The 27,309-nt window shown below is 39.7% G+C and overlaps 2 protein-coding genes across 2 annotated transcripts in view; one reads left to right on the top strand and one right to left on the bottom strand.

The window, feature by feature from the left end:
* The window catches only part of TRPC5 (transient receptor potential cation channel subfamily C member 5), a gene marked incomplete at both ends in the record, with an annotated part of 132,928 nt that overhangs the window by 79,996 nt on the left and 25,623 nt on the right, over positions 1–27,309 (bottom strand). Inside the window, one exon of the mRNA XM_082681725.1 lies at positions 26,192–26,713. Coding sequence (XP_082537851.1) covers positions 26,192–26,713 — 522 coding nt within the window. The remainder of the gene's footprint in view (positions 1–26,191; positions 26,714–27,309) is intronic.
* TRPC5OS (TRPC5 opposite strand) lies at positions 15,610–15,936 on the top strand (the record flags this gene model as incomplete). Its single annotated transcript, XM_082680867.1, has 1 exon — positions 15,610–15,936. One exon carries the CDS (start codon positions 15,610–15,612, stop codon positions 15,934–15,936), a length of 327 nt encoding a protein of 108 aa, XP_082536993.1.

A 27,309-nucleotide genomic window follows, 5' to 3' on the forward strand; every position in this document is an offset into this window, starting at 1 on the left:
CTAAGCTTACTTAAGGCTTATTCATCCTAGTTAAAGTTTAGCCAGTCCAGTTAAGGTCTAATCAGGCATAAGCTTAGTTAAGTCCTAGTCACAGCCTATTTAGCCTACTCAGGGACTAAGCCTAGTTTACATCTATTCAGAGACTATTTAAGGCCTAGCTGGGACCTAAGTCTAGAGGAGGCATAATCAGAGTCTCATTTAAGGTGTAGCAAGGGCCTGAGCCTTTTTAAAGCCTATTTAGCCCAGTTAAGTCCCATAAGGGGCTAAACTTAGTTATGTCCTAGTTAGAGTGTAATTACAGCTTAACCAGGGGTAAGCCTAGTTAATGCCTAGTCAGAGTATAGCTGAGGCTAAGCCAGGGCCTAAGTCTAGTTAAGGCCTAGTCTTCCCAGTTAAGGCCTATTCAGGCCCTTGACTTTGTTAAGGGCTAATCGAGACTTAGGGTAACCAACTCTTTCCAATTTGCCCAAGATTTTCCATATTTAGTGCTGAAAGTGCTAGGCCCTGGAAAATCCTTTGGTCCCTGGCAAACCAGATTGGTTGGTCACTCTAGTCAAGACTTTTTAAAGAAAACTTTTCTTTGCCTTGGAGTTTATAGTTTATAAAGCATTATTTCAACAGTATTTGATTATTGCAGCATCCATTTGAGATAGGTGTCATCATCATCCCCATTATATAGACGAATAAACTCAGGTTTAGAGAGAATAAGTGCCTTCCTCAATGGCATATAGTGAATAAGTATCAGAGGTAGAGTTTATATCTATGTTTGAATCCACGAGCCATGCTCCTATTTTTTAAACTAAACAGGCATCTCCCCATAATTAAACATTGTCTAAATCAGAAAAGTAATACTTGCTTAAGAAATTATCATCATCCTATTTTCAGATCAGGAAAGTGAGTCACAGTGAGTCACAGTGAGCTTAAGCGACCTGCCCAAGGTAAGAAAACTTTTAAACTTGAACCCAGTTACTCTGCCTCCAAATCTCATATTTTTCCCCTTAAAAATAACCTCTTTTCTTCATCCTTCCTACTTCCCCAGTGTCAAATACTTCAGCACATGCCTGTGTGGCTGAGGTTGTATGTTTTCATGTTTCAGTGATGCTTGTGTCCATTTATTATCTGAAGTCCATCAAGCATTTGGTAAACTATGCTTGAGCGGATGCTTCTGTTTTCCGTCTGAGGTTTCTATATTGATGGTTGCTGTTTCATTAGGGGTTGTTTGTTGAGCCTGGAAGCAAAGCCGACTTGGTAGTAGGGTCAAGCCTCAACCTCTTGATTTGCTGTGATCAAAGGAAAAGGGCACTGAAGACAAACTTGATCTACTTAGTAATTCTTGGAAGGGTTATGGGATACATACATCCCTGTCATAATGACATTCTGGGGACCAGGGAAAGAGACCAGGCCTCCCTCGCTGGTACCGTGTATTCACCTGCCAGAAGGCACTGAGGACTTGGCTTGCCTTTTCCTGGCTGTGCCATTTCTGTTGCCTCCTGTGAGCTTACCAGGGGTGACAGGCATCTCTGTTAAAAAGCCTGTATGTAAATATAGCTGTATCTTCCACTATGTTATCCTGAGGACAAAATAGTTGCCACCCCTGCAGAATGTAGCAGCTTCTGGATTGGATGCCAATGGTAGCAGTATGCCAAGCATGAAGTATCCTGTTTCTCTCCTGCCAAGTAAACACCAGCTTCCTCTTCAGTGGTACATTTAAAGGGACAGTCTGCACTCTTCTTGTGCGGCAACGGCAGCGGGGGAGAGCTTTCGCCATGGGCAGTCAGCGGCTTAGATGGTGGCGCAGTGGAAGCGGTCACCAGGATGCACCTTCCGTGGCAGATGCCATCTTAGACTGTAATTTCCCCCTTTGTGCGGTTAAGTTGCTTTGGAGAACTATTTGGTTTAGTGTGGAATGCAAGAGGAAGGCAGAGCTGGTTAGGAAGAAACAAATGATTTATTCCACTGAGCAGCTGGTATAGTCAAATGTTGCTTTCTTTCTTGGAGAGAGCACCATTTGGAAATGGAATCATTTTCTCTGACATTCACATGGCTATTCCCCACATAAACTCAGGTCTTTAGATAACTTCACGTGTTTGTATTCCCATGAGCAGGTGCAACACATTCAGCTTCAAGGCACTGGGTTAATGGCAGAAGCAAGGCGTGTCTCTGTCCTAACAAAAAATCTGGAAGGCCTTTCCTCAAGGACTGCGGGCTTTGCAGTAGAATGTTGGCAGCTCTGGGAAGAATGCACAGAACTAGGTTCCAGGTTCTACCACATTCCAGCTGTGTGATTTTGGGTAGATCTTTTTGCCTTTCTAGATGTTAATTTTCCTAAATGTAGAATGGAGATGATAAACTCTGGGTTGCCCTACCCATGTTATGTGGTAATTGTGAAGATCAGATGAGATACAATGTGAAAACACTAAAGTATAAAACACTATAAAAAATGTAAGGAGTTATTAGTCCTGTTATTCGTTCAACAAATATTTATTGAGTACCTACTACATGCCAGACACTCTTCTTACACTTGAACAAAATAGAGATCACTGCTTTCATGGAGCTTACCTTCTAGAGAGGGGAGACATAAAATAAATAATAATCATAATAAACAAGTAAACCATATAATATGTACATAAGGTGACAAGTTCCAAGAAAATTGAAAAAGTAGAGCAGAATAAGGAAGCCTAGGAGTGCCAGGTTGGGAGGGGGAGGTTCAATTTTTGAAACTGTGCTAAGTGTAGCTCTCATTGAAAAGGTGAGATGTAAGAAAGGGTTTGAAGTTGGTGAGGGATTTAGCCATCCAGATATCTGAGTAAAGAACATTCCGGGCAGAAGGAATTGCCAGTGCAAAGCACCTAAGGAGGAAATGTGCCTGTTGAGTTTGGGGAATGACAGAGGCCAGGGTGGCTGGAATGGACGGAGGGAGAGAGAAGTAGAAGATGAAGTTGCAGATTATATCACGGGGTGCCATGTAGGCCATTATAAGGATCTAGGTTTTACTCTGAAGGAAATGCAGAGACAGTACAGGAGGAGTGACATGATCTGACTCACAGTCTAAAGGGATCACTCTGGCTGTTGTATTGAGAAGAGACTGGAGTGAGGCAAAGAGAATCCTGTTAGGAGGCTGTTGAAATAATTAAAGTGACAGGTGGATGATGGTGGCTCACAATGACAGGTTGTTAGATTTTGGATATATTCTGAAGGCAAAGCCAACAGGGTATCCTGGTGGATTGGGTGTGGATTGTGGGAAAAAGAAAAGAGTCAAAGATAAACTCAAGCTTGTATAGCCTGAGTAGTTAGAAGGACAGAGTTGCTATCTACTTCAGATGGAGAAGGTTATAGGTGGAGTAGGTTTTGGAGGGAAGACCAAGGACCCAGTTTTGGAAATACTGAGTTTTAGATATCAGAAATCATTGTGAAGGCACTTAGATACACAAGTATGAGATTCTGGAGAAGGGTCTGAGCTAGCTAAATAAATTTGGGATTCATTGGTAGATAGGTGTTATTTACAGCCTGTATGAAATCATCAAGGAAGCGACTATAGACCAAAAAAGAAGAGGACTTGGAGAGTGGTCATGTCAGATGCTGCCTGTAGGACAAGCAAGATGAGAACTGGGAATTAACCACTGAATTTAGTAGTGTGGAAGTCACTGGCAACTTTGACAAGCAAGGGTAGTTAGGTGGAGTGGCCATTATATTTAATTAAACGTATGTTTGGGCTTCCTTGGTGGCACAGTGGTTGAGAGTCTGCCTGCCGATGCAGGGGACATGGGTTCGTGCCCCGGTCCAGGAGGATCCCACACGCCGCGGAGCGGCTGGGCCCGTGAGCCATGGCCGCTGGGCCTGCGCGTCCGGAGCCTGTGCTCCGCAACGGGAGAGGCCACAACAGTGAGAGGCCCGCGTACCGCAAAAACAAAAAACAAAAAAAACAAAAACAAACCGTATTTTTTAGAGCAGAAATATTTAACCTGGTAATATCAGTCACAAAAGATGAGAGATTTTGTTCTTGTTGAGCAAAACTGCCTTGAGAATCCCCTGCCTCTAGGTAATACTAAAAAGGAAACCCTGTAAGGAATCCTATCAGGACAACTCCATCCAGTCCTTTGCTTGAGCAGCATGCTGGTCTGCTATTGGGAGGGCTCTTGCCAGAGGACAGGGCTGTGGCCCTAGTGTGCTTTTCTTTTTTTTGCGGTACGCGGGCCTCTCACTGTTGTGGCCTCTCCCGTTGCAGAGCACAGGCTCCGGACGCGCAGGTTCAGTGGCCACTGCTCACGGGCCCAGCCGCTCTGCGGCATGTGGGATCTTCCTGGCCTGGGGCATGAACCCGTGTCCCCTGCATTGGTAGGCGGACTCTCAACCACTGAGCCACCAGGGAAGCCCTCAACCTGGTGTGCTTTTCTGAGTGTTAAGCATATAGGGGATGGGGTTCGCTCTTTACCCATGCTTAAAATGCTAACTGTTGGCCTCTTTATGAACCTTGAGAGGTAAAAGAATGAAGTCTTCAGAGGGAGAGGAAACAATAAATTCATGCCCAAGGGCAAAGCATTTTTCTTTTTGGGATATTAGGAAAGATTTTTTTCTACCTCACTCCCTCCAATTTATTCTGATTATGTTTATCTCAGAGGTCAAAAATGGAGAAGTTTGAAAACAGGAGACCAAGTACTCTTGTCTTATTTTTAATTTTCATAGGTCAGCATATGGTCTTAAGGTGATTTGAATGTTCGTTTAGGTTTTTGGTATCTTTTCTTTTTACTAGAACGTTCTAACTGTAGGTACACTCTGAGAACAATAGTATTGAGGGATGAGGACAATGAAATGGTTATCCTCAAGGGGGCCTGTGGCCTACAATCCACTTGGTAAGCCACCCACCACAGCTGTATTGTGTTCTTGTTGACATCTTAACACTGCTTCATATTCTGCTGGTGATTTGGAACTCCCAGAGCATCACTAGGCAGACCACAGTGTAAGGGAGAGCACAGAGGGCTGAGAGGCTGAAGAATCAGATTCTTACTCTTGCTCTGCTACTAACCAGATATGTAATCTTGGCACATCTCTTACCCTCTTTGGTTCTTCACTTCCTCAGCTGTAAAATAGGGATAATCCTTGCTGTGCGGGATTGTTATGGGATTAAATAAGTTAATGTATGTGAGGGTACTTGAGGATATAATTAGCAGAAGGAGGAAGCTATGAAACACTGGAATGAGCTACCAAGGGAGGTTATGGAATCTTATTTTGAGACCATTAAAAACAGAAGCAGTTTTCTTTTGGTGGATAAGCAGTAAGTACATTTGCAGGCAGAAGGAAGAAATGTATGACTTCTGATCTTCTTTCCAGGTGGTAAAATAAATGAACTGGGTCTCTCCTGGCAAGCTGGCATTTGCCACAGAAACCGAGGGGAGGCCACTACAGGTGCTTTGTCTTGCTCTTGTCAAATTTCTGAGAGGTATTCTTGAAGCTCAGTACTAAATCTGGGCTAGGATGGTAAGGGATACAAAGTATACAATGGTATTTGTATGATGCTTCCTTTCTTACCCAAATGATTCACATAGGAAGAGCTGAGAATCTGGGCTGGTTCAGGTGAAGCCTTTCTAGACACGAGGTCATGGCCTTCATTATCTTGCCAGTTACTTTCCAGGTACGGTTGATCCTTGAACAGTTCACTTATATGCGGATTTTTTCAATAGTATTATAAACACTACAGAACTACATGGGCTGTGGTTGGTTGAATCGCCATATGTGGAGGAACCACGGATGTGGAGGGCCACCTGTAAGTTATAGGTGGATTAACCCCAGTGTTGTTCAAGGGTCAACGGGGGATGTTTCCAAGGAATAGCTAGTTAATGCTTTGAAAGATTCCTTGCCATAATACCAAGTGGAGGGCCTTCTCCATGCAGCTTGCAATGTGTGGGAGGAATAACCAATGGGCAGCCTGAAGTGTAGTCAGTTTTCACCTGCCAGAGCTCAGACCAGAGTGAGCAAGGGCTTCAAAGGGGAGAGTGAAGTAGGCCAGGAAGATCCACTAATCCTCAAGGAGTCCCTACGTGATTGGTCTTACGTCTTCCGAAAGGGTTATGTGTGAATTAGAGCCACAAGACAGTCTTGCTCCCTCACATCTTTATCCAAGTGTATAGTCATGTTGGTTCTAACTATGAGATGACATATCTCTGGTACTTCCTTCCAGTTTCTGTAATGCCTGCAGTTGTCTCACCCTGACTGCCCCCTCCACCTTCCAGGGATCACTAGTCAGTACCCAGGATGCACCACACACTGTCTCCTGGATCCCAGAATTTTCTCCAGAACAATTATATTAGCTAGCATTTATGAAGAACTTATTATATACCAGGCACCATTCTAAACTCGTTGCATGTGTTAACTCACGTAATTCTCACAACTTTTATTATCTTCATTTTACAGATGAGGAAACTGAGGCAGAGTAGTTTAGCAAACGTCTAGTTAGTAAGTGAAAAATTTATAATTCAAATATAGATCTGTTTGACACAGATCCTACTATTACAACCACTAGCATCATTTTACCGTGTCTCCCAAAGAAAATATACAAACAAACAAAAACAATTTTCTTTTTCCCTCTCAGAAAGCTGAGGGAAGACTCGGGAATAAAATCCCTTTTCCTTTTACCTCGAAGTTTTTTTTTTTTTTTTGCATTACGCGGGCCTCTCACTGTTGTGGCCTCTCCCGTTGCGGAGCACAGGCTCCGGACGCGCAGGCTCAGCGGCCATGGCCCACGGGCCCAGCCGCATGTGGGATCCTCCCAGACCGGGGCACGAACCCGTGTCCCCTGCATCGGCAGGCGGACTCTCAACCACTGCGCCACCAGGGGAGCCCCGAAGTTTTGTTTTTATTTCCCTTATATTAGACCTCACCTTCTGCACTGGTAATATTTAAAAGCCAAGAATCTTTCTGGAAGCATTACAGCTCTTTTCAGGCTCTCTGGGAGCCTGTGGGTTTCTCATAATAGCCGAGATTCAGGGACAAGCCGGTGCAGAGTCCCACCAAGTCAAGATGGGGTTGCTGTCCTCATGTTTGAAGACTGAGGAAACTATTTGTCTGTCTAGGAAAATAACCAAGAGATATATTTTCAAAAGTGGCTGTTTTTCTCCAGTGACGAAGTTGTTTTTCTGAAGGGTAAGCAAGAATCTGTGATTCTTTCTGCAGCAGTGAACAACTTTGGAGGAGGAAGAAAGTAATTCAGTAGAATCTGGTCTAAATTGACCATAAGGACATTTCCTACCCTCCATTTTTTCAGTTTCTGTTTTGAATTTTTCATATATTTTCAAGAAGGGGCCATGTTTAGCTCTTCAGCCACACAATTCTTTCCTTTCTTTCTTGATAAATTAAATATGGTTCATGGGGATTTTAAATGTCAGATCCTATAACAGGCAAATGCCTTATTGCACACAGTTTTAAAAATTTTTTTTAACGTAAAGGATGGTAGCTTTTATTTTTCTTTAAAAAAAAAGAGTTTAAAGGGTGGATCCTGTTGCTTTGTTCATTGTAGCCCCTCAGAGAGCTCCTGCTGTGTCAAAATTTGCCCTTTGGGAACAAGGCCCTTTTGATGTTTCCTCAGGAGTGGGGAGGGCAATGAGAAGTAGCGTCTGGGGGGTGTTTTTATTTTATTTATTTATTTAATATCTTTATTGTAGTATAATTACTTTACAGTATTGTTGGGGGTGTTTTAAAAAAAACCTGTGTTGAATGCATGTATCCAAATGGTACTGCAGCATTAGAAATGGGGCATTGTTAAAAAATTTGCTGTTTGTAAATAGGAAGCTGGCACCTATACTCACCAAAGGCACATTTTAATCTCTCCCATATAACTGCCTCTCTTCCCGTTGGATATGAACTAATTTACCTTGCCTGATGCAGAGAAACTTATCAACTATAAACATAGACCCAGAGGATTTGGATTCCTTTGCTCCTTTTCCACCCTACTGTTAGACACTTATTGCCAGTTTGCCAGCTACGAGCATCACAAAATAGCAGGGTAGGACTGTCTGCTAAAAGAAAACTGGTGGCTTTTGATTAGTTGTGCTGACAAAAATGTTATAAGAGTGAGATTAATAAAAGTCTATGGGGTTAAAGATTCTAGTTATCAGATAGACAGCATGGCCTCTGCCCCAGCCGTCTTTCTGAGCTACTTATAAGATGTGGCTTATCTCATCTGTCAATTTACAACTGCATCCAGCTAGAAGGGTCTCTTGCTTTACTTAGCTCTGCCATGAAGTAGGCCAAGGACCCTTCTCTGTACCTTCAGACTCCATTCCATTTCCATTCTGTGATGACCAGCTTGCTGAACCCTGACAAGACTCTCATCACTGTCTTGCTGTCCTTACTGGTTTTATAGGAAGGAAACCCAAAATTAAAAAAAGAACAATTTTTTGAGCTATAGCATACGTAAGGTGAAATACATCAATTTTGAGGGTACAGCTGAATGCTTTAAAAAAAAAACATACGTAATTATACTGACAGAATATTTCCAGCATCCCAGAAGGCTTCCTCACATTTCTTCCCAGTCAATAACCACCCGCCCCCCACAAGAGGTAACTACTACATTCACCTTTGTTCTACAGATACATTTGCCTGATCTTAAATTTCATATAAATGGAATTATATGGTATGTACTTTTAGGCATCTGGCTTCTTTCAACATTCTCGTACGTGTATTTTTGTGGACATTTGTAATCTTTTATTTTATATACTTAGGAGTAGAATGACAAGGCCATTCAATAGAGGTATGTTTAGTTTTAGTAGATACTGCCTAACAGTTCCAAGGAAGTTGTACCAGTTAACACTTTCACCAATAATGTATGAGAGTTCCAGTTGCTCCATGTTCTTCTCAGTGCTTGGTATTGTCAGTTTTTTTTCTGTTTTTTCAATTTTAGCTATTCTGGTGGGGTTTTGTGTGTAATTTGCATTTTCCTCATGAGCAATAATGATGAAACTCTATTCATATGTTTGTAGGCCACTTGAAAGTTCTCATCTGTGAAGTGCTATTCGATTCTTTGTTCTATTTTTAAAAACTGGACTGTTTTTTTCTTATTGATTTGAAGGAGTTTAAAATATATGTACATATTAGATACAAGTCCTTTGTTAAATATATGTATTGTGAATATTTTCTCCCAATCTGTAGTTGGCCTTTTCACCCTCTTAAGGTGTCTTTTGATAAATTGAAGCTCTTAATTTTAATGAAATCCAATTTATCAATCTTTTTTCATAGTTAATGCTTTTGTGTTGAATAAGAAATCTTTAACTACTGAAGGTCACGAAGATATTTGCCAATGGTTTGATTTAGAAGATTTACTGTTTTGCCTTTCATGTTTAGGTCTATGGTCCATTCCAAATTATTATCATTATTATTATTATTATTATTATTATATCCAGTGTGAGGTAAGCGTCATGGTTCCACTGATTTATTTGTTTGTTCTTGTGTCAGTACCATGCTGTTGTATAACTGTAGCTGCATAGCTAGCCTTGATATCTGGTAGTATATGTCCTCCAATTTTGTTCTTCCTTAAGATGTTTTGGCTATACTAAGCCCTTTATATATCCTTATACATTTTAGAATCACTTTGCCTAAAATGCCCTTTGGGGATGGTTTTGAGCTTATTAATTCATTAGCCTCCCCATGTCTTCTCAACTTCAAAATTGTTTGAGGGAGAGACCAGTAGTGTATTTGTGGCAGTCTCCCTCCCTCTAGTGAGAATTTGTCTCCAGAGTACCGCGAGGCTTGGGAGACTTCACTCAGACTTTTCCACGCATGTGCTAGGCTAGAACTCAGCTAACTTCAGGTGAGGAAAATTAGCCCTGCATTTCAGGCTTCTCAAATTTCCAATCCATTATGCTAGCCTCAACCTTTATGCAGATTTCTCATTTTCCTCAGTAGACTCCCTCTGCCTCGGTGCCAAACCTCATCTTCAACTTGTGCCCAGAATTAGCAAATGTCTCAGTGAAGAAAAAAAGTCTGTGATTATCAGCATTCTTACGAAAGACTCTTCACTCTCTGAAATTTTAGTTCATCTTGTCCTTGTTTCCACAGATCGCAGATATCTTTAAAACCTATTGATTTTGTAGTTGATCATTTTGTTGTTGTTTTTTAGTTGTGACAGGAGCATTCACATCCCATTTGAAAGCGAAAGTCCAGTAAACATTTGATAGGCATAACCTTGACCCTCTCATCCATCTTGGCTCTATCACAGGTGAGTAGTTTATGAGTGGGCCAATTCAGTAGGTCAGGGGAAGGGCAGGTAAAATGGACACAACATTCCTGTCACAGATGATGGAGATTGCTGAGGGGACTGAGCTGGCTCTCTCCATTCCTCTGCTTTGGGACTCACAGTCAACTTGGAATTCAGCCAGTTTCCAGGGATGGGAAATGAGATTAACATTTTGAGTTCTATTCCTGCTTAGAATGCGATGTCAGCTCTGGCCTGAATAAGGCAAATTTTCCTCCTATAGGCACCTGAATTTGTGCCCTCTGGCACAGGACTTTAGGAATCATACCTGGGCTGACTTCCAATTCTGTGTCTTCACTTACCATGTGGCGGTGGGCAATTTATTTAATTTCTCTGTTCCTCAGTTTTTTCATCTGTAATGTCACAGGATTATCAAGTAGATTAAATGTTCTAATATTAAAAAAGAAAGTACCCGAAGTGTAATAGATCTTCAATAAATGTGAACATTTATTAGAATACTTAGGCCATGTCATCTCATCTGATATATAGTTTTTGAGGCTGGGGATCATGCTTGGTCACCTTTTGGGGGTGAGTAAAATTTACATACAGCGGGATGCACAAATATTAAGAGTACCATTCAGTGAGTTTTGAAAAATGCGTAATCTTGTATAAACCATCACCTCAGAAAGTTCTCTTAGCCTCTTCCAGTCAGTTTCCACTCCCCTAGATGCAATTGCTATTTGGATTTTTCCACCGTAGATCATTTTGCATTTTCTAGAATTGCATATGAATAGAATCGTACAATATATATTCTTTTGTGTCTGGCTTCTTTCATTAAGTACAATGTTTTTGATATCCATCCATGTTGTTATCCCTATCAGTAGTGGCTTTCTTTTTATTGCTGATTAGTATCATATTGTATGAATATATCACAGTTTGTTTATCCATTCTCCTTTTGATTGACATCTGGGCTCTTTCCACTTTTTTTGGCTATTATGCATGAAGCTGCTATAACCATTCTTATAAAAATCTTTCTGTGAGCTTTCATTTCTCTTGGGTAAATGCCTCAGAGTAGAATTGCCGGGACTGGATAGGTGCTTGCCTGGTTTTATAAGAAACTGCCAGACGTTTTCAAAGAGGTTGTATCATTTTATACTCCCATAAGCATGTGTGAGAATTCTGGTTCCTCTACCTCTTTGTCAACCTTTGATGTTGTCAGTCTTTAATTTTAACCAGTCCAGTGAGTGTATTGTGGTATCTCATTGTGTTGTTAATTTGCATTTCCCTGATGACTAATGATATTGAATATGTTTTCATGTGTTTATTAGCTATTTATTTTTCTTCCTTTGTGAAATGTTTGTTCAACTCTTTTGCCCATTTTTAATTGGTTTGTTTGTCTTTTTATTATTGAGTTGTAGGAGCTCTTTATATATTCTGGTTACAAGTTCTTTGTCAGATATATTTTTTGTGAGTATTTTCTCTGTCTGTGCATTGCCTGCTCATTTTATTAACCATGTGTTTTGATGAATTGTTTTATCTTTGTACCCCCTGCTATCCATGAATATTTTGTTTTTGTTTTTGTTTTTTTTGTGTGTCTGTGTGGTATGCGGGCCTCTCACTGTTGTGGCCTCTCCTGTTGCAGAGCACAGGCTCTGGACGCGCAGGCTCAGCGGCCATGGCTCACGGGCCTAGCTGCTCCGAGGCATGTGGGATCTTCCCGGACCGGGACACGAACCCATGTCCCCTGCATCGGCAGGCGGACTCTCAACCACTGCGCCACCAGGAAAGCCCTATGCGTGAATATTTGACACGATAATATTTACTGAATGAAAGAGTTAAAAGTTGTTCCTCCCTCCCTTCTTCCCTTCCTTTCTTTCTTTAACAATACTTACCAGTTACCTACTATGCAGCAGCCTTTCTTCTATGCCTTGGATATACCGCAGAAAACAAAACAGACACGCTTCCTAATCTCATGGAACTTCATTTTAGTCTATATATATGTGGGGTGGGGTGACAGACAGAAAAACAAATGAATAAACAAGAAAATATGAGGTGATTATAGGTGCTATAATGTAAAAATGTGCTGTATGCAAAACAAGAAAGGGATGACTAAGAGGCTTTTTCAGGTTGGAGGGTCTGAAATCTGAGGAGATGATATTTAAGCTGAGACCAGAATGACAAGAAGCCATTTTTTTTTTCTGGGGGAAAGGGATTCTAGGCAGAAGGAACAGCTAATAAAAGGGCCCTTAAGGTGAGTTGGGGCTAGGTGCAAACTATCCAAAATACACCTTTAAGCAAACAACTTAGGTTCAGGGTTTGGTTGCTTTGGAAATTATCGTAACTGGAATAAGCTGATGCTATACTCTTACTATTTCCTAGCACTGCAGTACTCGCTAATTTCTCAACACCCTCCCTGCCCTCGCCCCATCCCCAGCTCCTAGGTTCCAAGATGCTTTGAAGATAGGAATTGTGGATTAGCTAACACAGTGGTCAACAGGGTTAAGGCTAGGTCAGGAATGTTTTTTTCCCATCAAAGGTGACCAAGAGATAGAAAAAATAAACCAAGGGTTGCATAAATAATAGATAACTACATTTGTCTTTATAAGATAGCAACATATGAAGTGTTCTACCTCTCCGCTTTTTACATTTAGATTGTGTCTTGTAAAACTCTGTAAATACATCTATTTGATTAATGGACTATAATTTGTTTCTAAATTTTGGCCAGCTTAGGGAGAGATGGAAGAAAAGATGATGGGAAGGGGTAGTGTAAGATGGAGATACAGAGAGAATGGAATAGAATGAAACACATAGGTGAATAAATGGAGGTGTATTGACAAAGAAGATTAATAACAGAGTCCTAGAGGGAGGTAGAGAAGCTGAGAAAAGAAACTGGGTGAAAGGGAAGCCAGAAGTTAAATAGGTTTTGTGTGAGTATGTTCCTATTACCCTCTTGTGCCCTTGGGCTGTGGGCACTGTAGTAGTTTATTGCTTCCTTTGAAAAGTTTGATGGTGCTCATCTCTACTACTATTTAACACACACCTTACTTCTGTGTCTTTCTTCTGATGAGCTGATTCATGCTCTACATTAATGCCAAATTCCTCTCGTGATTTTTTACCATTATTTCCTTCCACTAGATTGCTTTTTCTCTAATCAAAAACAGAGATCCTGTGAGTTAATGAACTGCCATGCATCTAGTACCGATTCTCCCATATTTCAGATGGAAGTTGCCTCCAGCCAAAATCATGCCTTCTGGTTATTATGGTTAGGACCCTTATCATCAGGGCAAACCCCATGTCTACTGTCAGGATTTTGGGCGAAAAAAAAAAAGTGAGGTTCTGATAGGACTTATGCTAGGTGAAGATAGTATATAACTGAGTGGGTCAAACCATACCCTGTGGAAACTAGCAAGCTCCATGTGAAAATCACAGACCATCTGGCGGATGATTTGCTCTACTCCAGTAAAGGCCTAAGGAGTACAAGTCGCTGTGGTGAAGCTTGTGGCTTGCTGGGCCCCACTCTGGTCAGAACTGCTGGAAACAGGGCAAAGATAGATTTGGCAGTATCCTAAAAGAGGGAGGTGGATGGTTGCTTCCTAGTACTCTCCACTGGGAAAAACTTGACTGAGGCTGGAGAGAGGAAACCAGCTCAATTTGCAGGACTGCTAGCTAGAAATTTAATGTGTATATATGCCCAAGAAAACAACTGGCCAAAAGAACATAGCTACACTAATCAGCTGTGGACTTGAGATATATATTCTAATAAACAGAAAATTACAGGATTACAGAATTACAGAAAATTACAGAAATTTACTGCAGGAAAAAACAATCTGGTGAAGGGAGATATGAAAAGAAATCAATGAAAGAAATTTAGCAATTCATGTAGGACATGTACGAGCTCATCAGAATGGAAAGACAGAATAATCTATTTAGAATAAGAGAGGAGACAATCTTGACCCCCGCCAAAACTAATACAGACTCTGCAGTCTTGGGAACTCCAAGTCTCAACTCAGGTCCCTTTTCAGTTCAATTTAAGGTTGCAGACTGGGCATGTGAAAGCTCAGGGCATGTGGACATGAATATTCTAGGTAAGCAGAGGAGAAAGAGTGGACAAAAAAAACTATGAATCAAAGAAATGAGTAAGCAATATGAGCTATGTTGAATTACTAAAATCTTGAAGCCTCAACAAACTCATTTTTAAGGGGAATGGGGGATGGTAAACCAGACAAATGTGATAGGCAGATTATATTGGGCCATTCTCTAGATTTTTAAACAAGGAATATTACCTTAAAGAGGTATAAACTTAGGAATAGGGCTTGTAGAGCACACAGACATACAGATGAGAATAGTATGACCATGGCTTTAGACAAATTTAGGAGAAATAGCTGCTAGATATGGAATATTGGCAGTGATAGGAAATGACCAAAGAACTAATTTTATAACAGAAGTTATATAAAATTTGGGAAAAGACAGAGAATGTGGGACTTTCATTTACCATAAATTCCCCAGACTGCAGGGGCAATCGGAAACTTTAATGAATGAATTATTAAAAACACAGAAAGAACTTAGCAGCACCAGATATAAATGGAAATGAGGCAAAGGTACTAATAAAACAGGATTAATTGAAAGACTCTGAGTGTATGTATCCTCCTTAATAGAGATGTTCAAGAAAGATAGACAAACTACCTATGCTCACTTTGTTCTCAAATCCCATAAGAGGTAAAGACCATGAGAAGTGTAAAGGGGACTATGAGTAGTAGAGCCTCATAAGGCCATCAAAAAACGAGGAGTAGGGCTTCCCTGGTGGCGCAGTGGTTGAGAGTCCACCTGCCGATGCAGGGGATGCGGGTTCGTGCCCCGGTCCCGGAGGATCCCACATGCCGCGGAGCAGCTGGGCCTGTGAGCCATGGCCGCTGAGCCTGCGCGTCTGGAGCCTGTGCTCCGCAACGGGAGAGGCCACAACAGTGAGAGGCCCGCGTACTGAAAAAAGAAAAAAAAAAGAAAAAAACGAGGAGCAATAGCTAGGGGTACATTTTCAACGTTATCCTATAGCCAGAAACTGTATGATGGAGAAAGGCTCAAGGATACTAACTTTATATTTCTCTTTTCTATTATTAGATCTGCTTTTCTGTTTTCTCTTGGCTGTGGCAATCTGTCTGATGGTCATTATAATAGCAGTTCACTACCAACACAAACAAGAGAACCACATGTAAATTTTGTGGAAGGTTCACCAAATTTATCAAAAGGTACTGTAGGACCACTGGCCTCATTCTGTACTTCATCATCATCATCATCATCATATCAACAGCCTCATTTCTCAACCAAACCAACCACAGAACCATTGCCAGCTCCATAGGATCCATTGTCACCAAGAGCCCATTTACTACAACTTTTAGTAATATTTTATCTACTGAGGAAAGCACAGAGGAATGGAGTCTGTGTCAACCCCTGTACTAGTTGGTGGACTTGTTGATTGTGTAGCCCAGTTAGTTAGAATAGCTGAAGAGCTTCTACGGTTGATTTCACAAGAACCAGTTCCTTGTGAAGAGCAAGATGACAGAGCAGAACAGATAGAAACAGATGCACCTCTTTCCGAGGAAGCTTCACTACCAGACCTTGCTGATCTCCCAGACTTAGAATCGATACTTACACAAAGAGAAGACGAAGACTTAACCTTTGATACAGATCAACCTATGTTAGACACAGAATTATATGAAGAAGCACTCTCTAGTATTAACAATGACTTAAGTAGATAAAACCTCGTTTGCCTCCACCAGCATGTGAAAACTGATCATTTCTCTGTGTCAAATATATTCTAATTTTTCGGGATGTTAGCAATAACAGTTTTTCTCCAAGTTTTGCCCAGGTTCATTACTAATCTATTATAGAACAAGCACTATTTGATTGGCTTCTGGCAGAGGCTGGTCTCTTTTCTTCTTTGTATTTATTTATACGAAAAGCTCTGACTTTAGCAGTAGGGTTCTTTCTTTACCTGTACTTGTTCTCCTGTTAGGATTCCTGATAATAGGAGCAAACACTAGCAAAGAAAAGAAACTCCTTACCTAACAATAGAGTGAAGACCTGATGAACTCTATCACATCTTGGGACCCAATTTCACCATTCTACAATGAGTGGAAACTAAAAGGGGAATATCCTCCAGGATGGCAGTATAGTGAATACAGTCACATTAATAGGACAATATTGGGGCACTTTTACTTGAAAAGATAGAACTACTTACTAGGCCTTTCGGACAGAATGTGTCAGCCAAAGGATGCTGTAGTAGACTGGGGGAAATAATTCTAAAAATCAGCCATCTACCAGATAATAAAACTGCAGAAAGCTTTACAGATAACTTTTGCCTGGGAGAAACCTTTGAAAAAGCTGAGGCCAGGAAGTTCCAATACAGGACTGTTCCCTCAAATGCTGACCCATATCACAACTACTCTGCAACATTGTTGCTCAAATGGAAATGGCAAGTTACACCAAATAACAACCGGAGAGAAGTACTAGTACTAGAAGGGCTAGACAAAGCCCTAACAAGGACTATTTGCCTATGGAAAAGTCAAACACTTATGGCATAGGCTTAGAGATGATGGTCCACAAGTAGAAGCAGATAAAGTACACCTTCTTGGGTATAACTACATTTATAAAGAATAGCTGATAGGCTTATTATAAGGGAAACTGCTTCAACCTTGACAGAAATCTTTACTACTGAGAAATGGGAGCAATAATGATTTTAAACAAAATGTGGACTGGTTATACCCACAGTAATTCTACAGCTACCAGAGGGGGGAAATGCAATAGTTGGAAGACCCCCATATCAAAACAGAGAGGGACTAAATACACATTCAGGAAATTCACTGATCATACTAATTGCATGCCATAGGGTACCCTTACTTCCATTTGGAAGAATAGCTACCTTTCATACAAGCCTGTGGACATTACGGTCCTTCTTCCTAGAGAATGGCCTTTGCATCTTACAATATGGGCAACAACTAGGTAAAGACATAGAAGTATACCATTAGACAAAGTGATATATGAAAATTGTGAAGAAATGACATGTAGAAGTCAATCCACATTCGTGGGAAACCAGATTATACCAATTTACATAGAGTCCTAAAGTATATTATAGTCAAAGGGATTAAAAAGACTTTTAATACAGATGGATTCAGAGCTAACCAACATGACAGATGCTGCATCTAATACTAAGTGAGCTCTGCATACACAGATTATTAGCTACCTTTAAAGGTAAATGGGGAAAATTATAGACTGTATAACCAGGTCTTATTTGGATGAGCAGTAGCAGGAGAAACATAAGTCAGTTTTGCCACTGAATTTCAGGATAAGTTTATTTAACAAATTTAAGAAAGAGATAGCTAATAGCCAAGGCATGGAAGCAACCTAAATGTCCATCGACAGATGAATGAATAAAGAAGATGTGGTGGGAGGGGGATGAGGGAGGGAAGGACTAGGAGTTTGGGATTAGTATATGTAAACTATTACATATAGGATGGATAAACAACAAGGTCCTACTGTATAGCACAGGGAACAGAGAAGTATATTCAGTATCTTGTAATGACCTGTAATGAAAAAGAATATATATGTATTACTGAATCAGTTTGCTGTACACCAGAAACTAACACAACATTGTAAAGCAACTATACTTCAATAAAAGTTAAAAAAAGATTGCTGTATCAAGAAAAGCTACAGACTCCTTTTTTTACTTTTTTTTTACACACTCTTAAATTTTTTTTAATTGAAATATAGTTGCTGTACAATATTATATGTTACAGGTATACAATATAGTGATTCCCAATTTTTAAAGGTTATACTCCATTTATAGATATTATAAAATATTGGCTATATTCCCTGTGCTGTACAATATATCCTTGTAGCTTATTTTACACCTAATGGTTTATACCTCTTACTCTTCTACCACTATCTTGCCCCTTCCCTCTCCCATCTCCCCACTGGTAACCACTCTATATCTGTGAGTCTGCTTCTGTTTTTTTATATTCACTAGTTTGTTGTATTTTTAGAGACCATTTTGAAAATCAGAAGAACTTATGGAGCTACTGAAAAATATTAGTATGAGAAAGTTTCACAGTACACTGCTACGTGGGAAGATTGATAGAGTAGGTGAGGATCCAGGAGACTTAGAGGGGTGAACAAAGACACAAAGAGTAGAAATAAAAGTTATATTACAAGCAACTACTGTGGATAATTACAAGCCATACCAGACAGCAGATTGAGGGACTTTACTGCTGCAATAACTGGACAAACTGGGCCTTACTTGCCCAGGGTAGGCCACTCTGTACACTATGTCCAAAGTGGTAAATAATAGATGCAGTGCAAAGGAACTATGCCGATTAACCTAAATAGAGCAGTGGGAAAACAAGAAGTAACCATTTATCCCACCATTCCAATAGGAGCAGTTTTATAAGGAAAAATAGTGATTAGAGTTAAATAAGGAAATCTATATATGTAGCAACCAAGAAGAAGAATAACAGAGTACCTGGATAAAAGTTAAAAGATAGAATCTATGCTTTAATTAAAGGTTTAGAAACAGTCAGGGAAGATATACACTCTCCACTAGAAATTTGGACTTCAGGAAATTGGGCTATAACTTTGTGTCAAAATGAAACTCAAGGCATAAATACTTGTGCAAGATCAGGAAACATATCCAAGGAGAGAACATCAATCTGCTGTGAATTCTATTTGATGAGCAATTTAACTGTAAATGGAAAGATCTGGTACACCTCAAATAAGATGGATACTGAAGGGTAGCTATTCTTCCAAGTAGAACTCTAGAATATGGACTTCATAACAATTCCACAACAGATTAGTGAGCCTGTTAAAATTGTTAGTAGTAATGAGAGAACACAATCAACCATACTTACTCAAGCAAGTCATCAAAATACATCAAAAGAAATCTGTGAGACTACTCCAGACATTGAAACAAGATAAAGCTTGAACCAGCCTATAAAACACATAATAGTCAACATGGTCCTTAGGTGTCAAACGGGAAGGTGCTACAACAGTGTAATATGTGGAACTATCTAGCCTCTTGGCTAGATGGGTTCACCTGGAAAGATTATACTATAATGGCACCTTGGGATTAGATAAAATATATTGCAATGTTTGCTTTGATTGTGTGATTATATGTTTTTGAATTGTTAAGATTGTTACCTTGCTCCAAGCAATGGATTGTTGTATTAAGTATGTTTGCTCTTACAGAACAGAATTAAAAGTAAAGTTAATAGTGATAAGAAATAAGTGCAGGAAGTAAGAACATACTTAGGAATAAGAGCTAGTAGGGAAGGTATTTTTAGGAGAGAGAAGAAAAGTAACAAGTCGTCAACAGTTATGCAGTTTATGGTGGAAAACCATGGTATAGAGTTAGTTCCTAATCGCATTTATGAACCAAGCCTTGTTTTTGTCATACGCAAATTAGACAACCCTAAGTTGTTAATATTGATAGAAATAATTGGTTGGCAATTGACACAGGTCATGCACTTAAAAGCCCAGTTAGAGGAAGATGGATTAACTAACTTGGCAGTCCACTGATTGGATACCTCTGATTGGAATCCTGTGTCTCCCCTCCAGTCCTTTATCCAAACTTTTCTGGATCTTCCTGAGAACAACACCAAAGTCAATTCTTGTATGGCATGGAGGGATAGAGAGGGGGATAGGCTCACCATTCAAAGACAAATTTAAGGTGTGAAAACTAAGGGAGATAGGCTGGTAGATTGCAGTGAATTAGGAAGCATCTAATTCTTCATCCCTGTGTGCTTTGGCTAAATGTGTGGGAAGTTGTAACTACATAAGTTGCATTCTTTTTTTATTTTTTATTATTTTTTAGTTGTATTCTTATGTATGACGATTACTGCTAGTTATTAGATTATAACTGAATATAGTCCTTATTAGCTATTGGTCCATACCATTTTATTGTTACGTGTTTTAACAAATTTTAACTAATAAACTTTCATTCACAAATCAAAGAACTTGGGGTCATCTTAAATTACCTGGTGGTGAATTTGGAGGCTACCAAACCAGCATAAAAGAACTCCTCTCAACAGAAGGTGGAATATACTCAGAGAAAGTATTATACCAGGAATCTGAAGTTCTTCTGGCTTTGTCAGATAGATAGTCTTAACACATCTCTGAAATATAGTTCTTTCCTGTTTGTCAAATGATAGTTATAACTTTTTTGCCTACCTTCAATGGTAATAAGGAACACACAAAATGATATAGTTTTCAAAGACTTTGGTTGATGTATCTGACAATGGGAAAGAATACATGAAATCAGAACTTTTTAGGAATAGCTGAAAAATGTCTATATGAAAATACCTGAAAATCTATGTGACGTGTAAGGATTATCCAATAGTTTTATACCTGTTTTCTAAGAGATTAGAGCTTCCTTATTTTACTCGATGTCGAACTTATAGTTGGAATCAGTTTTTGTTTCATTCTTTTGAGCTTTTTTTTCCCCACCAAGTTAACTTCTTCTTGGGAGCCTACTCAGTTCTTCTAGGAATAATAATGAGGAAAAAACAACAATGAAAAAGCCACCTTTCAAGAAATAGTGAATTATATTCCATTTAAGGCTAAGATTTTGTTCCTGAGGAAGTTATGTAACTCTGCACATTATTAACCCACTATTATCCAACTAGATTTATTTTTTACAGCAAAGCTGACTATTGTGTTCTTGTATTGACAGCCATATCTTAATAGACTAGTGGTATTTAGCCATTTCACCTAGGGTATACGTCTTATTTTTTTCAAGGACCCTACCCCTCATTTAAAACTTGTTTTTCTTCTGACTATGTAATCCTTAGCTCACAAACCAACCAACCAACCAACAAAAAAACCCTAAAAAAAAAAAGAAAAAATAACCTTTAGTTCCTGAAGTTATTTGGGAGCTATTTGTATTGACAGATACAACATACATGGGTCTCAAGTGTCACATCTCTTCAGGGTAATAAAGAGTCTTTGAAGGTGATCTCCATTTATACCTCTGAAGAATGAAACTGCATTTTAGCAAGGTAAGGAAAACCACTGAACTCTTTACCCCTTGTCACAATTTCGTCTTAAAGACCCTAGTAAAATGCTGAAAGCATCTCAAGAGGTATTTTTTAATTTAACACAAGTATTCATGTAAAGTAGACTAGGGAGTCACAGGTAGGAAACACAACTTCAGTGTTTCAGATTCCTTTAATCAAAGATGCCATTAACAAAATCTGTTGTTGAAAACACATAAATACACATGCCTCTAGATGATAAATTCTGGCAATACTAATCATTTTTAAATAGTTTTATTCTTACTTAAACTTGGGGAAACATTGGCTTTTCTTGAAACCATTATCTTCTAAATTTTTAATATTGGCAACTCCTAACTTCCAGTTTTGGAAAATCAGTTGTGTTGCAGCTCATTTTATAGAGAAAAATATTTTGTTTTTTTGAATAAAGCTTTTTAGCTCAAGGTTTAAGAGACGTAGAGACATATTGTCTGTTTGCAACTTTTGATGTGAGCAGGCTTATCTTTGGGTACTTTCACCTGATGAAGGAGTCTCTAATGTTCCTCCCTTATAATATCTCCACCTGTTGAGAAAATTTCGCTTTGTACTGGGAATTTCTGCCCTGTTGGAATCACAGCAAGCTTTGAAAGAAGACTGAACAGGGTGTCAGCAGACATGACACTAGAAAGTGGAGAAGTGGTGTATCTGCTTTTTCCTGCTCTGAGTATAGACACTGAGAAGAAACCTATCTATTCTTGAAGATAGACCCCCATGGTCCAACTGGAATCAAGCATGTAATCAAGTATGAAAAAGAAGACAAAATTTCTGTTTTTGCTTAGTTGTCCCATTCCCATCTACAGGTTGTTTCTCCTTTGAATAATTCTGGTCCTGGGAGATAATTCTTGTCTAGCCTTCTTAAGGGCCTGAAGGTCATCTAGAAAAGTCTAGACACCTTTAAGAAAGTGTCTCCAACTTTTTAGGGGCTCGTAACATGCAACCCTCAAATTGAATGTGTTCCACCAGACCCTGGAGTGTGACTCACTTAAGATGTGAATATATGTTTCTTGATGAGTAAGCACACATAAAGTATATGCCTTCAAGGAATCTGAGGAATTTTATCTAACGTAGCAAAGCTGAGTTCATTTGCTATAGATATAATAGAAGGATAAAGTTAGTTTTCATTTGTTTATTTGTGTCCATCACATTCTGCAAAAGGAGTTTGTATGATGAGAATTGATGATCAATGCTCATGACCTTTTTTATGCTTGTGGCCTTAAGCACTGTGTGTATGTTTCACTTTTTTAATGGCTAGATTATGGATATTTATTGAAAAAACTTATCAGTCTGCTTCCTTAGATCAAGAGCTTCTGAGAATGAAGTGCTCAGAGATACCTGAATTATTAGAACCTCAGTAACTCACAGGACTCTGCTTCTTATCCAAACACACTAAACTTGAAACAACAAAAACACCCCTAAAATAAGGACATTGCTGATTTGTTCAAGGTGAGAGTATTCAGTCTTAAACTTGACATGTGGATTTGAATAGAGAAAATTAGAGACTATACTCATTTGAGACTCAATGGAACCACAGATTTAAAAAATCTATAATTCACAGGTTGGGAAGGATTACAGAGTTCTTTAGCAGAAATGAAGTTACAATTCAGAAGAGAAACTAAACTAAAATTTATCTGTGGTCATTGTTAAGATAACTTGTCTAGGTCCATCCACCTCACTACAAATAACCCAATTTCTTTTCTTTTTATGGCTGGGTAATATTCCATTGTATATATGCACCACATCTTCTTTATCCATTCATCTGTCGATGGACACTTAGGTTGCTTCCATATCCTGGCTATTGTAAGTAGAGCTAATGAACATTGTGGTACATGACTCTTTTTGAATTATGGTTTTCTCAGGGTATATGCCCAGTAGTGGGATTGCTGGGTCGTACGGTAGTTCTGTTTTTAGTTTCTTAAGGAACCTCCATACTGTTCCTACAGACTGTCATAAAGAGTGAAGTAAGTCAGAAAGAGAAAAATAAATACCGTATGCTAACACATATATATGGAATTAAAAAAAAAAGGTTCTGAAGAACCTAAGGGCAGGACAGGAATAAAGATGCAGACATAGAGAATGGACTTGAGGACACGGGGAGGGGGAAGGGTAAGCTGGGACGAAGTTAGAGTGGCATGGACTTATATATACTACCAAATGTAAAACAGATAGCTAGTGGGAAGCAGCCGCATAGCACAGGGAGATCAGCTAGGTGCTTTGTGACCACCTAAAGGGGTGGGATAGGGAGGGTGGGAGGGAGACGCAAGAGGGAGGAGATTTGGTGATATAGGTATATGTATAGCTGATTCACTTTGTTATAAAGCAGAAACTAACACATCATTGTAAAGCAATTATACTCCAATAAAGATGTTAAACAAATAATAAAGTATATTAATAATCACCAACAACAAAAAAAACAAAAAACAAGAACAACAAAAAGAGATAACTTGTCTTAGGAAATGTGGAGCTAAATATGTAAATTCTAAAATAATTCTGAAGTCTCTGGCCATGGGACTAAACTTTGTGCCATATTTGAGTTTATGTGACTCTATGAGGGTATACTATTTTTCATGAAATCATTGACATTGAAGTTGACAGTCACTCATTATCCTTGCTGCATTTGCTGCAAACCTGGAGTTGAAGTTTGATGTGGTCTGACTGAAACAGTTCAGTCTGTCAAATTCCAAAGTTCTCATTGATTTGATTCACAATGATGAGTGAGTACCACCAGACCTAAAATTGTTGATCTCTGCATAAATACAGTGCTTTTTGGATTACCTTTGTATTACTGCTGAATATCCATAATTTTAATAGCTAAAAGATGCTACTTTGCCAGTGTTATGGATTGAAAATAATGTGGTCTGCAAAATATGAAACTCTAATTGTATGGGCTCACTACTGAAAGAAAAAGTAGACACCCCAAAACTTGCCCGTCTTCAAAAAAATGACTCATAGTGGTCATGATTGCACAACATGAATGTACTTAATGGCACTGAACTGTATATTTTAAAAATGGTTAAAATGGTAAATTTTGTGTTATGTATAGTTTACCACAATAAAACAAATGATCCTTTCCACTTTAATGTACGCAGCAAATAGACTCTGAGACCAACTTTGGAATCTCTGATGTTTAATTGAGAGAGCAAAAGGAAATATAAACCTTTGCAACATTCAGGTTGGTCTAATGATAGATAAGAAATATATCACATGAACATATAGAAACATGGAGATATTCTGTAATAACAGTAATAAGAGAAATTATGAAATAAGGGACATGGAGGACAAAATTTTAGAAAAGTAAAAGGGCTAAAACATGAGGGAAAAAATGATGAGAAGCTTAATGAGGGCTGGAGGGCAGTGAATGTAGAACCCAAGGATGACTCCATGGTCGTATGCTAAGCAGATCCCCAGGAGAGTGAGGAAGTCATCACAGTGGTTTCCAAATGGAGCAGAAACTGAAACTGGCAAATGATGATTATAGGAGCAGAAGGGATCAAGTGATAAAGTAACTGGTAGATGATCTCCCAATGCAAAATTGATGAAATATTGTAATGAAACTGTTTGAAAATAAATACTTTGTCAGTTTTCAGGGGGATGAGGCCCTATAATTATGGAGTTTATCTGCTGTCTAGTGAGGGAAGGAATGCAAACTTTAGTTGTATTCTGCAATATCCGTTTTTAACACTTCTATTCCCATTAACCATTTTGTCATCTGGAAGCAATTCATATTCTAAACATACTTGTTATTTTTTTTCTTACAGTATTATAACAATTTATGTAAAGTGGAGCCGTTAAATCTCCATGTTGCTCTTTTGTCATATTTTATCCCCTTCGAGGTTGCCCCAGTACTCATTTCTGCCTCATTTCAGAGGGGTAGTTTTTTTTTTTCTTGTCTGAGAGAAAGGGACCAGGTGAGCACACATGTGATTTGCCTCAGAGCCTGGACCCATGAAGGGATGGCGCTGCTCGTTGCCCTTCAGACAGCAAGCACTTCTCGGTTCAACCCATTTGAATCTGACTCCAGGTAGCATTGGAAGAGAGATGGAAATGGACATTAAAGTACATTTATTTTCATAATAGTCCTATGAAATGGAGGAACTATTGTCATCTCCATTTTATGAGAAGACTAATGTCCTGAAATTTGAGGGACTTTCTTCAGGTCGTACAGCTGAAGGCTGTTCCATCCTCAGTTGCTCTGGTTCCAAAGTCCCTGCTCTTTCTACCATGCTTCCTCCTTAAAGAGCTAAATGAGGCCTGCTAGAAGGCTCCCCCAAATTGTTTGATAAGACGGCATAGAACAGGGCTTCCCTGGTGGCGCAGTGGTTGAGAATCTGCCTGCCAATGCAGGGGACTCAGCCTTCTGCAGAACCACACACCCTCTGTGTGACTCCATCTTTCAAATGTACGTCTCAGCTTTCTTGCTGAGGGACTACCAAGGACTTAGTTCTGTCAACAACTACCAGCATCCAGACAGCAAGCCCTTTGTGATCACTATTGCCATGGCCCCGGTATATAGGGTAGGATCCTTTTTATGTGTTCTCAGAAGTTCTTCCTCAGAGCCTGATGTTAGTTTGTAATTATATATTCACTAATGTGATCATTTACTTACTGTCCACCACTAGCTTGTAAGCTCTGTGAAGGCAGGGTTATACTTGTTTTCTGTATCCCAAACCCCTAAAACAGTGCTAAATAAGGATTTGCTCAATGAATGAGTGCTTTCCCATCATAGAATCAGATTTTTCCCTACTTATCTGGCCATAAAGAAAATACGCAGAGGTTGTATGTGCCTTGGATAAACATGGGCCTCACTGTTTTTGAAGCCTGTCTAACCATTTGTTTGGTGGAGAGCTAAGTGGTAGGAAAATGCTGACTCTTGGTCTCCTGCTCTGGACTCTGGAGGGCTTAAGCTTCCCCAAAAGCAGAGAAGAGCTCAGCTTACCTCTTTCTGATGGTATTTGATGGCCACCTTCAGCTTGGCTAGGTCATGGTACTTTTGAGGGTCAAGCTCTTCACTGTGGTCATCTCGATGGTTGAGGATGATCTCCAGTTCCCGGGAGCTCCGAGCCTGGTCCAGCAGGTCTTTGGCAAAGAGCTTGCACTGCTGGGAGAGCTCCTCATACTCAGCCTTGAACTCATTCTCCATCTTGCTGAGCTCCTTGAGCTCCCAGCCCAGGCGGAAGGCAGTTAGGATGGGGTCCTCGCTTGATAAGGCGATGAGTGAGGGGCTTGCCAGCGCTTTATAGATGTTCAACCGGGAGCGGGAGTGGCGCAGGCTGTCTACCTCTGAACTGGACACACACTCCACACAGTTGCAGCGGATCTGGTGGGGCCGGGGGATAGTGACCCGTTTTTGGACGAGCAATTTGATGATTTCGTAGTTGTTGGTGTGGGCAGCAAGCATGATGGGAGTAATGTCCGGTGTGAACTCAGAGAACTGGGTGTCCATCATCAGAGTGGGGACCTAGGTACAAGAAAATGAAAAACACATAAAAGGGCAGGATTAAGGCTTGGAGCATAGAGCCCATCAAATGTTAATGATTCAGGAACTGGGGTCACCAGTTTTTTTGTCAATTCTTCTCCTTATCAGAATAGCTAGTTGTGAAATGCTTACTGTACACCAGGCATACAGCACTTTACATATAGTTACTCACTTAATCCCCACAACAACCTCATGAGGTAAATATTCTCCCCAAATGAAGAAGCTGAGGCACACAGAGTTTAAAGAACATACCTAAGGTTACTCAGCTTTAGGTGCAGAGCCAAGATTCAAACTCAGACAATATGACTCTGGAGCTTGGCCCTTAAATTATGCCAGTTCTGTCTGAGGCACAATGAGGGGTTGTACAGAGAAGTAAAGGGCATTTTTCCTGGAATCTGGTTGGGTATATCAGACTTCTATAAATTGGTAAGTAGGAGTATGTGTTCAGTTCCAAATGAGCAGTAGAGACTGCAGAAATATTTGTTTGAAAGGCTAAAGACAACCGGTAATCTTAAAGCCCATGCCACTAAATCAGGCCCTGGGGGCTGAAGAGAAGACATTCCCAAATTGTGACACTG

Source organism: Grampus griseus (assembly GCF_964374135.1).
Source record: "Grampus griseus genome assembly, chromosome: X".
In the NCBI taxonomy this organism is placed as follows: Eukaryota; Metazoa; Chordata; class Mammalia; order Artiodactyla; family Delphinidae; genus Grampus; species Grampus griseus.